The following is a 14,228-nucleotide window of genomic DNA, read 5'->3' as shown; positions in this document are numbered from 1 at the left end:
TTGCTACTTGGCAGCTCCCGAACACTGTAAAAGCTGCCATCAAGGCAAAGGGTGGCTACTTTGAATAATCTCAAATATAAAATATATTTTGATTTGTTTAACACTTTTTTGGTTACTACATGATTCCATATGTGTTCCTTCATAGTTGATGTTTTCACTATTATTCTACAATGTAGAAAATAGTAAAATAAAGAAAAACCCTTGAATGAGTAGGTGTCCAAACGTGACTGGTACTGTATGCTTCAGTAAGGTTGGTTTCTTAGCGTTCATAGCAATGGTTATCAACTGTGCGCAGAAATGGAACGTAAATCACAGAAAATATATGTTGTGGTGGCAGAAAAGTATTTTGGTATACGAGATCTGACTTCAGAAGAGTTCCAGGGTGTGTTGAGTGGTGGTGTCCTGTCTGCCCAGGTCGTTGGCATGGTGCAGGAGCAGATAGCATCAAAGTAGTGGAATGGGGTAGTGGGTTCTTAATGAGTGTAGGTTTTTTAATGAAATAGTGGTGTGTAGGGTTAGTTGGTGGTGCAATTATTAATATTTATTTTCATTTTACGAACAAGAATAATTAAGATAGTTGAATGTACTATAGGTTGGCCTTGACTGGCCTCACACTTCAGTACAGTAGGTGGCAGTGTAGGCAATCCGCCAACCTATTCCCAACGAAGAAGAAGAGCGCCTCTCTCCCTCCAGTCAACAAGGAAAGGTGTCGTTTTCAAGACTGCAACAAACTGGTAGCTATTTGAGGTGCTGTTGAAATAACATTAATTTCCTAAATAGAGATTAATGGACGTTGGCCTGAAAAGCACTGATTACAAATGATTGAAATCTTTATGCACAATGTAGGTAGCTAGTTAGCAAGCCTGTCTTGACTTCTCGTAATTGGCTTGCTAACCTGCCAGGCAGCCAGCAGTTAGCTAGCAGCTACAGTACCTCTTTTGAAACATGACAACACATAAGTGAAGTAGCTAGCCAACGTAGTTCGTTGAAGGTGACATTGAAGCTGGGTTGTTTTATGTTTTTTTCCACACTGAGCAAATGGCTTGCCGGGTAACGTTAGCTGCCTATGTAGCATGCTGTAACCAGCTAGTTGGCTAAGTATGTCTGCAGCTAGTTAGCTAGTCATGTTCTATGCTGTCAGACGGATAAAAACAAACATGTTTTACTAGGCAAGTTAACACATTATTTACAATGACGGCCTACAAAAATGCCTTCTGCGGGGACGGGGATTAAACATACATTTAAATAAAAATATAGGACAAACGCACATCACGACAAGGGGCAACACTAACGTTACATAGAGACCTAAGACAACATAGCATGGCAACAACACATTGTTCTGGGGTCGAAATAATCAAGGGACACAACAGTATAAAGCTGTTGGGAAATAGCCGTAAGAATCGGACTACACGTTAATTACATTCTCTAGTTACAACGCGGCTATTCCAAGATCAGGACAGCGCAGAGACACATGTCATTTTATTTGTCACATGCTTCTTAAACAACCGCTGCAGACAAACACTGAAATTCTTAATTTCGTGCCCTTCCCAACAATGCTGAGAGGAACATTTTGAAATAAAATAACGAGGAATAAATAGACAATGAGTAACGATACCGTGGCTATATACACTGGGTACCAGTACCGAGTCGATGTGTGAGGGTACTAGGTAATTGAGAGCTTTGTAGAGTTACATAACGTATACAGTACGAGTCAAAAATGTGGATAGCCTACTGATTCTTATTTTATTTTAACTATTTTCTATATTGTAGAATAATAGTGAAGACATCAAAACTCTGAAATAACACATGGAATCATGTAGTAACCAAAAAAAGTGTTAAACAAATCAAAATATATTTGAGATGATTCAAAGTAGCCACCCTTTGCCTTGATGACAGCTTAGCATTCTCTCAACCAACTTAATGATGTAGTCAACTGGAATGAATTTCAATTAACAGATGTGCCCTGTTAAAAGTGAACTTGTGGAATTTCTTTCCTTAATGCATTTGAGCCAATCAGTTGTGTTGTGACAAGGTAGAGGTGGTACAGAAGATATACCAAATATGGCTAAGACCAAGTCCATATTATGGCAAGCTCAAATTAACAAAGAGAAATTACAGTCCATTCATTACTTTAACCCTCGTATTGTCTTAAGTGTCAAAACCGACCCGCCACTATGTTTAACAGCAGAGAAAACCCCCTAAATGATGTTTTTTAAACTTGAAATTTGATGACTTTTCCTAGAGTGACCCCAACATTAGAAAAAGTGAAACATTGCCTTTGTTCATATTTCCATGAAAGCTGTACACCACCAGGGTACAAAGATTCTTAGGGTCATTTTTGACCCGGCAGTTATAAAATAATTTACACACCAAAAAAACACACACACACACACACACACAATGACAAATTGAGATTCTGTGCTACTGATTGAACTCAGACAAAACTAAAATGTTCTTGTGCATGTGCAGCGTCTCCCCTCTACTACCCCACACATGACTCAAGTTCACAGACAAAATAAAAACAATTTCAGACAAAATAAAAATTTCTTGAAAACATTGTTTGCTAATGGTGAATGCAGTCAGAGGCTATAAAGGTGCTGCAGATGACAGTCCCTCCAGTTCTCTCTGCTGAAGCCATTAGTGCACGTTTCAGTGCCCAACAGGTCGTAGATCTGAGTTTTTTTTCTTCAGATGTCCAGGAGGAACAAGAGAACAATGGTTTAGAAGAGGAGGTATCTGAAGAAGATGGGGAAGAACACAACCCAGAGCACGATGCATCATCTGCAGATGGAGAAATCCCCCAAGCTGAAAGATACATTTTTGTCAAAGAACAGCAAAATACCATGGTCCTTGTCACCATATGACAACCAGGGCAGGATGGCAGCACAAATGTCATAAGGATGACCCCAGGGTACACAAGGCATGCAGTTGCCCAGGACATTGCCTCAACATTCTACATGTTCACACCAGCCATTGAAAAAATCATCCTGGAAATGTCAAATTTTGAGGGTTTCTGTAAATAAGGAGACAACTGGGAAAGGATGGATGAGATTGACCTGCTTGCCTACATAGGGCTGCTAATCTTAGCGGGTGTGTATAGGTCCCGAGGCAAGGCTACATGTAGTCTCTGGGATGCAGAGAGTGGAAGGGTGATTTTTCGTGCCACGATGCCACTGAAAGTCTTTCACACGTTCTCAAGAATGATAAGATTTGATAACTGAGTCAAGACGTGTGAGAGACAAACTGGCAGCCATAAGAAGTGGGTGGAGCGTCTGCCATACCTCTACAACCCTGGGCCTGAAGTAACAGTGGATGAGCAAATGGTTCCATTCAGAGGTACATTTTTATTTTCATATCTGTAATGTAAGTGATTCACTCTTAATTTTATGTATTGCTGTAACATCATTGATTTATGTGATTGTTTTCTGTGACACTGATACTAATTACTGATAGTAATCGCTTTTGTCTAAAGGTCGCTGTCCTTTCCGGCAGGATATGCCCAGCAAGCCAGAAAAGTATGGCGTCAAGATATGGGTGACCTGTGACGCACAGTCAAGCTACGCTTGGAAGATGCAAGTCTACACAGGGAAGCCGACCAGTGGAGGCCCGGAGAAGAACCAGGGGATGCAGGTTGTGCTTGATGTGTCAGATGGACTGATGGGGCACAATGCCACGGGTGCCAATTTCTTCACCTCTTATCAACTCAGCCAGCAGCTCAAAGAAGAAGATCACCATGGTTGGCACAGTTAGAAAGAACAAGCCTGAACTCCCCCCTGCACTCCTAGCAACAAGGGGGAGAGAGGCCTTCTCATCAAAGTTTGCCTTCACCACCACTCTAGTTTCGTACCTCCCAAAGAGGAACAAGAATGTGGTCCTCCTGAGCACACTGCACAAAACGGCTGAGATCAGTGATCATAAGGACAGGAAGCCAGACATCATCCTGGACTACAACCACAACAAAGGTGTGGACAAGGTGATTGGAACTTACAGCTGCAGGATGACTGCCCACTGGTCATCTTCCATAACATCATTGATGTGTCCTCATACAATGCCTTCATGATATGGAACAAGATCAACCCTACCTGGATGCCTGATAAGCGGAACAAGAGGGTGTTCCTGGAGCAGCTGGGAAAGGCTCTTGTAACCCCACACATTCAAAGAAGGGAGAGCCAAAGGACTGTAAAACAAATACTATGTGCTGCACATGTGAGAGATACATCTGCAAAGTCCATGCGCACACACTTGCATACTTTCCTACATGTGCTAATAAGAGTTCATTGATTTATGTTCACGTTTTTGTTTTGTATCTAGTTTATTCTTATTTATTGTTTATACACCTTGTGGGTGGGGGCAATGGTGAAAACATGTGAGAAGACCAGTATTTTGTAGTTGAATTCCTCATTGAACAGTATATAAGAATATCACTATGTTGCCAAAAAAGTTAAGGCTGTTATTGTTTCCCTTCAATAAAATGCATTCAAGACTACTTTTTCACATTTCTGCTTCTTTCTTTGGCTATACAAGTGCTGTCTCTTGCAAAAAATTGTTTTACACCTATGCAGTACCTTTAGCAATAATAATAATAAAGAACTATTGGCAGGTGTGTTGTAATAAAAACGAGTAGTGTAGACTGCATTTAATCAGTGTTTCTGCATTGTGACGAGGGAAAACCCAGATATTCACGTTTGAAGAATGACGGGTTGTTTCTTCATGCAAATATATTTGGGGTTAAATTCTATTAAGCTACTTTATTTTAGGGGTTTAGTGAAGGCGGGTCATTTTTTTTACCCTTAGGACAAGGAGTATACAGAATGTTAAGACTACACAAGGGTTTAAGACATGAAGGTCAGTCAATCTGGAGAATTAAGGACTTTGAAAGTTTCTTAAATTGCAGTTGCAAAAACCATCAAGTGCTGTGAAGAAACTGGCTCTCATGAGGACAGACACAGGAAAGGAAGACCCAGAGTTACCTCTGCTGCAGAGGATAAGTTCATTATAGTTACTGCACCTCAGATTGCAGCCCAAATAAATGCTTCACAGAGTTCAAGTAACAGACACATCTAAACATCAACTGTTCCGAGGAGACTGCGTGAATCAGACATTCAATTGCTGCAAAGAAACCACTACTAGGACACCAATAATAAGAAGGGACTTGTTTGGGTCAAGAAACACGAGCAATGGACGTTAGACTGGTGGAAATCTGTCATTTGGTCTGATCAGTCCAAATTTGAGATTTTTTGATCCAACCGCTGTGTCTTTGTGAGATGCAGAGTAGGTGAACGGATGACCTCTGCATGTGTGGTTCCCACTGTGAAGCATGGAGGAGGAGGTGCTTTGCTGGTGACACTCTGATTTATTTAGAATTCAAGGCACACAACCAGCATGACTACCACAACATTCTGTAGCGATACGCCATCCCATCTGGTTTGCTCTTAGTGGGACTATCATTTCTTTTTCAACAGGACAATGACCCAACACACCTCCAGGCTGTGTAAGGGCTATTTGACCAAGAAGGAGAGTGATGGAGTGCTGCGTCAGATGACCTGGCCTCCAATCACCCGACCTCAACCCAATTGAGATGGTTTAGGATGAGTTGGACCGCAGAGTGAAGGAAAAGCAGCCAACAAAGGCTAAGCATATGTGGGAACTGTTGGAAACGCATTCCAGGTGAAGTTGGTTGAGAGAATGCCAAGAGTGCAAAACTGTCATCAAAGGATGGCTACCTTGAAGAATCTGAAATACAAAATATATTTTAATTGAACACTTTTCTGTTACTACATGATTCCATATGCGTTATTTCATAGTTTTGATGTCTTCACTATTATTCTACAATGTGGAAAATAGTCAAAAATAAAGAAAAACCCTTGAATGAGAAGGTGTTAACTTTTGACTGGTACTGTAGGTAGGGATAAAGTGACTAGGCAACAGGATAGATGAACAGTAGCAGCAGCGTAGTGCCTTTGGCAAAGTATTCAGACCCCTTGACTTTTTCCAAAATTTTGTTAGGTTACAGCCGTATTCTAAAAATGATGAAATCATTTATTTTTCCCCTCATCAATCTACATACAAGATCCCATAATGACAAAGCAAAAACAGGATTTTAGAAATGTTTGCTAATAAACAGAAATATTACATTTACATAAGTGTAAGATGGCGCCGGAGATGATGGCTGCCGTTTCATGGGCTCTTAATTAACCAACAGTGCTGTTTTGTTTGTTTTCTAAGCATTGTTTGTAACTTATTTTGTAGATAATGTTGCAGCTACCATCTCTTATGACAAAAAGATCTTATGGAAATCAGAACAGTGATTACCCACCTTGAACTGGACGAATAATTTCTCTTTAATGAGTCGGACGAGAGGGATTTACTCCAGACACCTGAACAGGCCCTAACCCCTGTCATTCGCAGAAGATAAGAGACGGAAAAGATATCGCGGAAAGAGATCGGGGTGCCTTGTGAGGATCCGCAGATGATTGGTTAATCTGCCCTTGCCATCCGTACTACTGGCCAACGTACAATCGCTGGGAAATAAATTGGACGTGCTAACGTATATACATATATATCTTACCAACGGGACATTAAAAACAGTAATATCTTATGTTTCACTGAGTTGTGGCCGAACAACGACATGAATAACATACATCTGGCGGGTTATACACTGGCCGATTTGAACAGCAGCCTCTGGTAAGACAACGGGTGACAGTCTATGTATATTTGTAAACAACAGCTGGTGCACGATATCTAAGGAAGTCTCGAGGTTTTACTCGTCTGAGGTAGTGTGGTCAACAGCTTATCATGAGATACTCTATCTACCTAGAGAGTTTATCTGTATTTTTTGTAGCTGTCTACATACCACCACAGACCGATGCTGGCACTAAGACCGAGCAATGAGCTGTATACCGCCATTTGCAAACAGGAAAACGCTCATCCAGAGGCAGTGCTCCTAGTGGCCGGGGACTTCAAGGCAGGGAAACTTAAATCCGCTTTACCTAATTTCTATCAGCATGGTAAATGTGCAACCAGAGGGAAAAACACTCAAGACCACCTTTACTCCACACACAGAGACGCGTACAAAGCTCTCCCTCGCCCTCCATTTGGCAAATCTGACCATAACTTTATCCTCCTGATTCCTGCTTACAAGCAAAAATTAAATCAGGAAGCACCAGTGACTAGATCAATAAAAAATGCTAAGCTACAGGACTGTTTTGCTAGCACAGACTGGAATATGTTCCGGGATTCTTCCGATGGCATTGAGTACACCACATCAGTCTCTGGCTTCATCAATAAGTGCATCGATGACGTCGTCCCCACAGTGACTGTATGTACATACCTCAACCAGAAGCCATGGATTACAGCCAACATCCGCACTGAGCTAAAGGGTAGAGCTGCCGCTTTCAAGGAGCGAGACGCTAACCCGGAAGCTTATAAGAAATCCCGCTATGCCCTCCGACGAACCATCAAACAGCCAAACCCTCAATACAGGACTGAGATTGAATCATACTACACCGGCTCTGATGCTCGACGCGCAGCTGTGGCAGGGCTCACAAACTATTAGGCTACAAAGGGAAGCACAGCCGAGAGCTGCCCAGTGACACAAGCCTACCAGACGAGCTAAATTACTTTTATGCTCGCTTCGAAGCAAGTAACACTGAAACATGCATGAGAGCACCAGCTGTTCCGGAAGACTGTGTGATCACTCCCTCCGCAGCCGATGTGAGTAAGAACTTTAAACAGGTCAACATTCACAAGGCCGCAGGGCCAGGCGGATTACCAGGATGTGTACTCCGAGCATGCGCTGACCAACTGGCAAGTGTCTTCACTGACATTTTCAACCTGTCCCTGACTGAGTCTGTAATACCAACATGTTTCAAGCAGACCACCATAGTCCCTGTGCCCAAGAACACTAAGGTAACCTGCCTAAATGGCTACTGACCCGTAGCACTCATGTCTGTAGCCATGAAGTGCTTTGAAAGGTTGGTCACGGCTCACAACACCATTATCCCAGAAACCCTAGACCCATTCCACTTTGCATACCGCCACAACAGATCCACAGATGATGCAATCTCAATAGCACTCCACACTGCCCTTTCACACCTGGACAAAAGGAACACCTATGTGAGAATGCTATTCATTGACAACAGCTCATCACTTAGCTAAGGACCCTGGGACTAAACACCTCCCTCTGCAACTGGATCCTGGACTTCCTGACGGACTTCCCCCAGGTGGTAAGGGTAGGTAACAACACAGCCACGCTGATCCTTAACATGGGGGCCCCTTGGGTGCGTGCTCAGTCCCCTCCTGTACTCCCTGTTCACTCATTACTGCACGGTCAGGCATGACTCCAACACCATCATTAAATTTGCCGATGACACAACAGTGTGGTAGGCCTGATCACCAACAACGACGAGACAGGCTATAGGGAGGAAGTCAGAGACCTGGCCGTGTGGTGCCAGGACAACCTCTCCCTCAACGTGATCATGACAAAGGAGATGATTGTGGTCTATTAGGTAAAAGAGGTCCGAGCACGCCCCCATTCTCATCGACGGGGCTGCAGTGGAGCAGGTTGAGAGCTTCAAGTTCCTTGATGTCGACATCACCAACCAACTAACATGGTCCAAGCACACCAAGACAGTCGTGAAGAGGTCACAACAAAACCTAATTCCCCTCGGGAGACTGAAAAGATTTGGCATGGGTTCTCAGATCCTCAAAAGGTTCTACAGCTGCACCATCGAGAGCATCCTGACTGGTTGCATCACTAGTCATAGACTGTTCTCCCTGCTACCGCACAGCAAGTGGTATCGGAGTGCCAAGTCGAGGTCCAAGAGGCTTCTTAACAGCTTCTACCCCCAAGTCATAAGACTACTGAACATCTAATCAAATGGCTACCCAGTCTACAGTGAGGGAAAAAAGTATTTGATCCCCTGCTGATTTTGTACATTTGCCCACTGACAAAGAAATGATCAGTCTATAATTTTAATGGTAGGTTTATTTGAACAGTGAGAGACAGAATAACAAAAAATCCAGAAAAACGCATGTTATAAATTGATTTGCATTTTAATGAGGGAAATAAGTATTTGACCCCCTCTCAATCAGAAAGATTTCTGGCTCCCAGGTGTCTTTTATACAGGTAACGAGCTGAGATTAGGAGCACACTCTTAAAGTGTGTTACCTGTATAAGACACCTGTCCACAAAAGCAATCAATCAATCAGATTCCAAACTCTCCACCATGGCCAAGACCAAAGAGCTCTCCAAGGATGTCAGGGACAAGATTGTAGACCTACACAAGGCTGGAATGGGCTACAAGACCATCGCCAAGCAGCTTGGTGAGAAGGTGACAACAGTTGGTGCGATTATTCGCAAATGGAAGAAAAACAAAAGAACTGTCAATCTCCCTCGGCCTGGGGCTCCATGCAAGATCTCACCTCGTCAATGATCTCAAGGCAGCTGGGACCATAGTCACCAAGAAAACAATTGGTAACACACTACGCCGTGAAGGACTGAAATCCTGCAGCGCCCGCAAGGTCCCCCTGCTCAAGAAAGCACATATACATGCCCGTCTGAAGTTTGCCAATGAACATCTGAATGATTCAGAGGACAACTGGGTGAAAGTGTTGTGGTCAGATGAGACCAAAATGGAGCTCTTTGGCATCAACTCAACTCGTCGTGTTTGGAGGAGGAAGAATGCTGCCTATGACCCCAAGATCACCATCCCCACCGTCAAACATGGAGGTGGAAACATTATGCTTTGAGGGTGTTTTTCTGCTAAGGGGACAGGACAACTTCACCGCATCAAAGGGACGATGGACGGGGCCATGTACCGTCAAATCTTGGGTGAGAACCTCCTTCCCTCAGCCAGGGCATTGAAAATGGGTAGTGGATGGGTATTCTAGCATGACAATGACCCAAAACACACGGCCAAGGCAACAAAGGAGTGGCTCAAGAAGAAGCACATTAAGGTCCTGGAGTGGCCTAGCCAGTCTCCAGACCTTAGTCCCATAGAAAATCTGTGGAGGGAGCTGAAGGTTCGAGTTGCCAAACGTCAGCCTCGAAACCTTAATGACTTGGAGAAGATCTGCAAAGAGGAGTGGGACAAAATCCCTCCTGAGATGTGTGCAATCCTGGTGGCCAACTACAAGAAACGTCTGACCTCTGTGATTACAAACAAGGGTTTTGCCACCAAGTACTAAGTCATGTTTTGCAGAGGGGTCAAATACTTATTTCCCTCATTAAAATGCAAATCATTTTATAACATTTTTGACATGCGTTTTTCTGGATTCTTTTGTTATTGTGTCTCTCACTGTTCAAATAAACCTACCATTAAAATGATAGACTGATCATTTCTTTGTCAGTTGGCAAATGTACAAAATCAGCAGGGGATCAAATACATTTTTCCCTCACTGTAAGTATTCAGACCCTTTGCTATGAGACTCGAAATTGAGCTCAGGTGCATCCTGTTTCCATTGATCATCCTTGATGTTTCTACAACTTAATTGGAGTATTTAAATTCATTGGACATGATTTGAAAAGGCACACCTGTCTATATAAGGTCCCACAGTTGACAGTGTATGTCAGAGCAAAAACCAAGCCATGAGGTCGAAGGAATTATCCGTAGAGCTCTGAGACAGGAGTGCCGAGGCACAGATTGATGAAAAACTGCTCCAGAGTGCTCAGGACCTCAGACTGGGGTGAAGCTTCACCTTCCAACAGGAGAATGACACTAAGCACACAGACAAGACAATGCAGGAGTGGCTTCGGGACAAGTCATGCTGTTTAATCAGCTTCTTGATATGCCACACCTGTCAGGTGGATGGATTATCTTGACAGAGGAGAAATGCTCACTAACAGGGATGTAAACACATTGTGCACAAAATGAGAGAGAAGCTTTTTGTGCGTATGGAACATTTGGAGGATCTTTTATTTCAGCCCATGAGACCAACACTTTACATGTTACGTTTATATTTTTGTTTAGTGTAGCTACATATTGAACTTTCATTCTCTCAGGCCAGGGGCACAATGTATTAATTTATGGTTGCATCAGAATCACTGTTATAATCATTGGCCAGTATGGAGAATTAAGTAAAACCACAAGTCCAAATCCCTGTCTCCATCCATGGCTAATTTAGAAAGGGGACAATTTTAGCTAGGTAGCCACCGGAGGACAACACAACAATTCAAGTTGTTTCTGTCAATGATATATTGATTGGAGTGAAGCCAAATCCAAACTGGCTTCCCTTGACACTTTTTTTTTTAACAAAGGGAGGCCAAATGCTTGCTTCCCTTGCATTCAATGCTACGGGTGGCAACAATATCACTCTTTTTGACCAGACAGCATCATTCGGATGGCCTAAACAGAGGGGCTCTGATTTATCCGATGAGATACATTCAGCCTCTTGCGAATTGAAGAAAAAGTATGAAACAGAGACAAAAGATATAAAATGTATTTTTATTGGTATGGCTTCCATAAATGCACTCCACTGAGAGAACAGTATGACTTGGGTGGCTGGAGTCGTAGACAATTTGTAGGAATTTCCTCTTACACTGCCTGGTATAGAGATCCTGGATAGCAGGGAGCTCTACCACACTACCCTCTGCAGCGCCTTGCGGTCGGATGCCAAGCAGTTGCCATACCAGGCGGTGATGCAGCCAGTCAAGATGCTCTCAATGGTGTAGCTGTAGACCTTTTTGAGGATCTGAGGACACATGCCAAATCTATTCAGCCTCCTGAAGAGGAAGAGGCATTTTGTTGTGCCTTCTTCACGCCTATTGGTGTGTGTGGACCATGTTAATTCCTTAGTGATGTGGACACAGAGGAACATGAAGCTCTCAACCTACTCCACTACAGCCCCGTGGATCGTGGCTTGACCCTCTGTTTCCTGTAGTCCATGAGCGGCTCCTTTGTCTTGCAACATTGAGTGAGAGGTTGTTGTCCTGGCAGGTCACTGACTTCCCTATAGACTGTCTCATCATCGTCGGTGATCAGGCCTACCACCGTCATGTTGTCAGTAAACTTGATGTTGGAGTCGTGCGCGGCCATGCAATGAACGGAGGGTACAGGAGTGGCCCGCGTGTTGAGGGTCAGCATGGCGGAGGTGTTGTTGCCTACCCTCACCACCTGGGGGCGGCCTGTTAGGAAGTCCAGGATCCAGTTGCAGAGGGAGGTGTTCAGTCCCAGAGTCCTTAGCTTAGTGATGAGCTTTGAGGGCACTATGGTGATGAACGCTGAGCTGTGGTCAATGAACAGCATTCTCTGATAAATCGATAAGATTGAAGTACTGCTAGTTTTGTCTTTTTCATCAGCATGCTAGGCTAGCTAATGCTATAGCAGCCCATTGGATTCCATGAAAATGCGACGCCTAGAATTGGTTGCTTTAATATTAGCTTGCCTAAAATGCTGACGGAAAGGTTTCATTGTAATGCTCCTCGTTTTTAATCTTCTTGATTTGTCAGTTGGCATAATTAGTACACTGACATCTCCCATCACTGGATTGAGGTACATTTTCCAAGACATATCTCGCGCTGTCCTGATCGTGGCATTGCCACGCTCCGACTAGAGAATGTAATTAACATGTAGTCAAATTCTTATAGCTACAAGGGAAACAGAGTTAAGTGGAGTAGCTAGCTAGCTAGTTGTACATTGCTGTCATTCTGAAACTAGACTTTCACCTCTGGCCCAGGAACCTGCTACTGCTGGTGACTTGGTGGGGGGTCAGAGAGAAATAACCTTGTGTGTCTGCTTACAGGGATCCAGGCAGAGAGAAAGTGGTGGAAGGAGACGGCTGGACTGACAATGACCACTGAAGGGGATCCCAGCCTCTCGGCCAAACTGCTGCAACTGGTGCTGCTGTCCACCTATTGGGGCATGCAGATCTGGTTTACCTGCATATCTAGTAAGTACCTTGACCTCTGATCCCCTTAACCCTGTGAGAGGGTGTGTGTTGGGGTGTATGATGGACAGTACTCCTATAGGGCTCCTGTGTGTTTTTGATCAGGCTTTGTGATGGACAGCCACCTGAACAGACACACATTTGGTTTGATCCAGAGCAGACTGGTTCCGTTCTACCTTCACCTGGGCTCTCTCTGTGCCTTCCTCAACCTGACGCTGTTCGCTGTCTACCACCCTGCAGACCTGCTAGATGACAGAGAGGCCTTCCAGGTAACCCTGACCCTTGACCCTACCACCCTGCTAGATGACGGAAGATTTCAATTGCATACTCATCTCCTTCTCAAAACCCATTGGATTAGAAAGCCAGAGGTCTCTCCCTTCAGACCTTCTCCAATGGGTTATGAAAAGGAGAGGACGTGAGAAGTATGCAACAGATTCTCCCAGGGAGACCTTCCAGGTACACAAGGAGTCCTGACCGTGGGAGAATCCTCTCCTCATAACCCATTGGAGAAGGTCTGAAGGGAGGGACCTCTGGCTTTCGAGAAGAAGACGAGTATGCAATTGAGATTCTCCCCCAGATCTGTAACCTTGTCAGGGACTCGATTACATCTGGAGTCATTCCTCTAATCAGCTATGCAGCTGCTTTCATACATACTTTGTCTCTCTCTCTGTAGATTGGGGTATACTTCCTGTGTGTGTCAGTAGCAGCGGTCAACGCCCAGTGGTTCGGTCAGATGACATCAGAGATAATGGAAGACATGCATCTAATGGAGCAAGCCCAAGGATTGGGCCAGGACATTGGTCTGTCTACCAATAGGGAGGCCTACGCCAAACTGTGTGAGACAGACGGTAGATACAGGCGTCTGTCTGGTCGGCTGTGGCTTTACAGACTATTGTCTTCGCTGTGTAACATCTGCTGCATTACCTGCAATGCATACAGCCTGTACTACCTAGCAGAGAACCTTACTTCACTATAGCACAGTTACTAAGTCTGCAGTATCTATTGGCTGGGGAAATAAGGATGGTAAGTCCACGGGTGGCTGGAATGAATGGTAGGGACACATTAAAATCATGGTTTCATACCATTCACATTACTATGAGCCGCCCTACCCTCACCAGCCTCCTGTGGTTAAATCCAGCAACACTCGGGTTTGTTCTTTTTCAAGTTATCAGCCATTTTAATCTTCTACTAGAGGAGAGGTGGAGGGGTGTATTTTATTATACTAGAGGAGAGGTGGAAGGATGTATTTTATTATACTAGAGGAGAGATGGAGGGGTGTATTTTATTATACTAGAGGAGAGGTAGAGGGGTGTATTTTATTATACTAGAGGAGAGGTGGAGGG

General features: G+C 44.0%; 1 protein-coding gene across 1 annotated transcript; it reads left to right on the top strand.

Moving 5' to 3' along the window:
• Window positions 1–655: 655 nt before the first annotated feature.
• Window positions 656–13,999, top strand: si:ch211-121a2.4 (transmembrane protein 205). The gene is made up of 4 exons (XM_029744563.1): window positions 656–734; window positions 12,742–12,888; window positions 12,991–13,154; window positions 13,559–13,999. The coding sequence occupies exons 2-4, from the start codon at window positions 12,789–12,791 to the stop codon at window positions 13,859–13,861; spliced, it is 567 nt and encodes a 188-aa protein (XP_029600423.1). The 5' UTR covers window positions 656–734; window positions 12,742–12,788; the 3' UTR covers window positions 13,862–13,999.
• The last annotated feature ends 229 nt before the right edge of the window (window positions 14,000–14,228 follow it).

The sequence above is a fragment of the Salmo trutta genome, unplaced genomic scaffold (genome assembly GCF_901001165.1).
Source record: "Salmo trutta unplaced genomic scaffold, fSalTru1.1, whole genome shotgun sequence".
In the NCBI taxonomy this organism is placed as follows: Eukaryota; Metazoa; Chordata; class Actinopteri; order Salmoniformes; family Salmonidae; genus Salmo; species Salmo trutta.
The sequence above is the reverse complement of the archived record's forward strand: the minus strand, read 5'-3'. Positions and strand labels throughout refer to the sequence as shown.

Bases quoted from the DNA above. Each gene is read 5' to 3' on its own strand.
- si:ch211-121a2.4 (XM_029744563.1), top strand. From the start codon at position 12,789: ATGACCACTGAAGGGGATCCCAGCCTCTCGGCCAAACTGCTGCAACTG. The intron at 12,889-12,990 runs GTAAGTACCTTG...GTTTTTGATCAG, and splicing joins CTGGTTTACCTGCATATCTA to GCTTTGTGATGGACAGCCAC. The intron at 13,155-13,558 runs GTAACCCTGACC...CTCTCTCTGTAG, and splicing joins ATGACAGAGAGGCCTTCCAG to ATTGGGGTATACTTCCTGTG.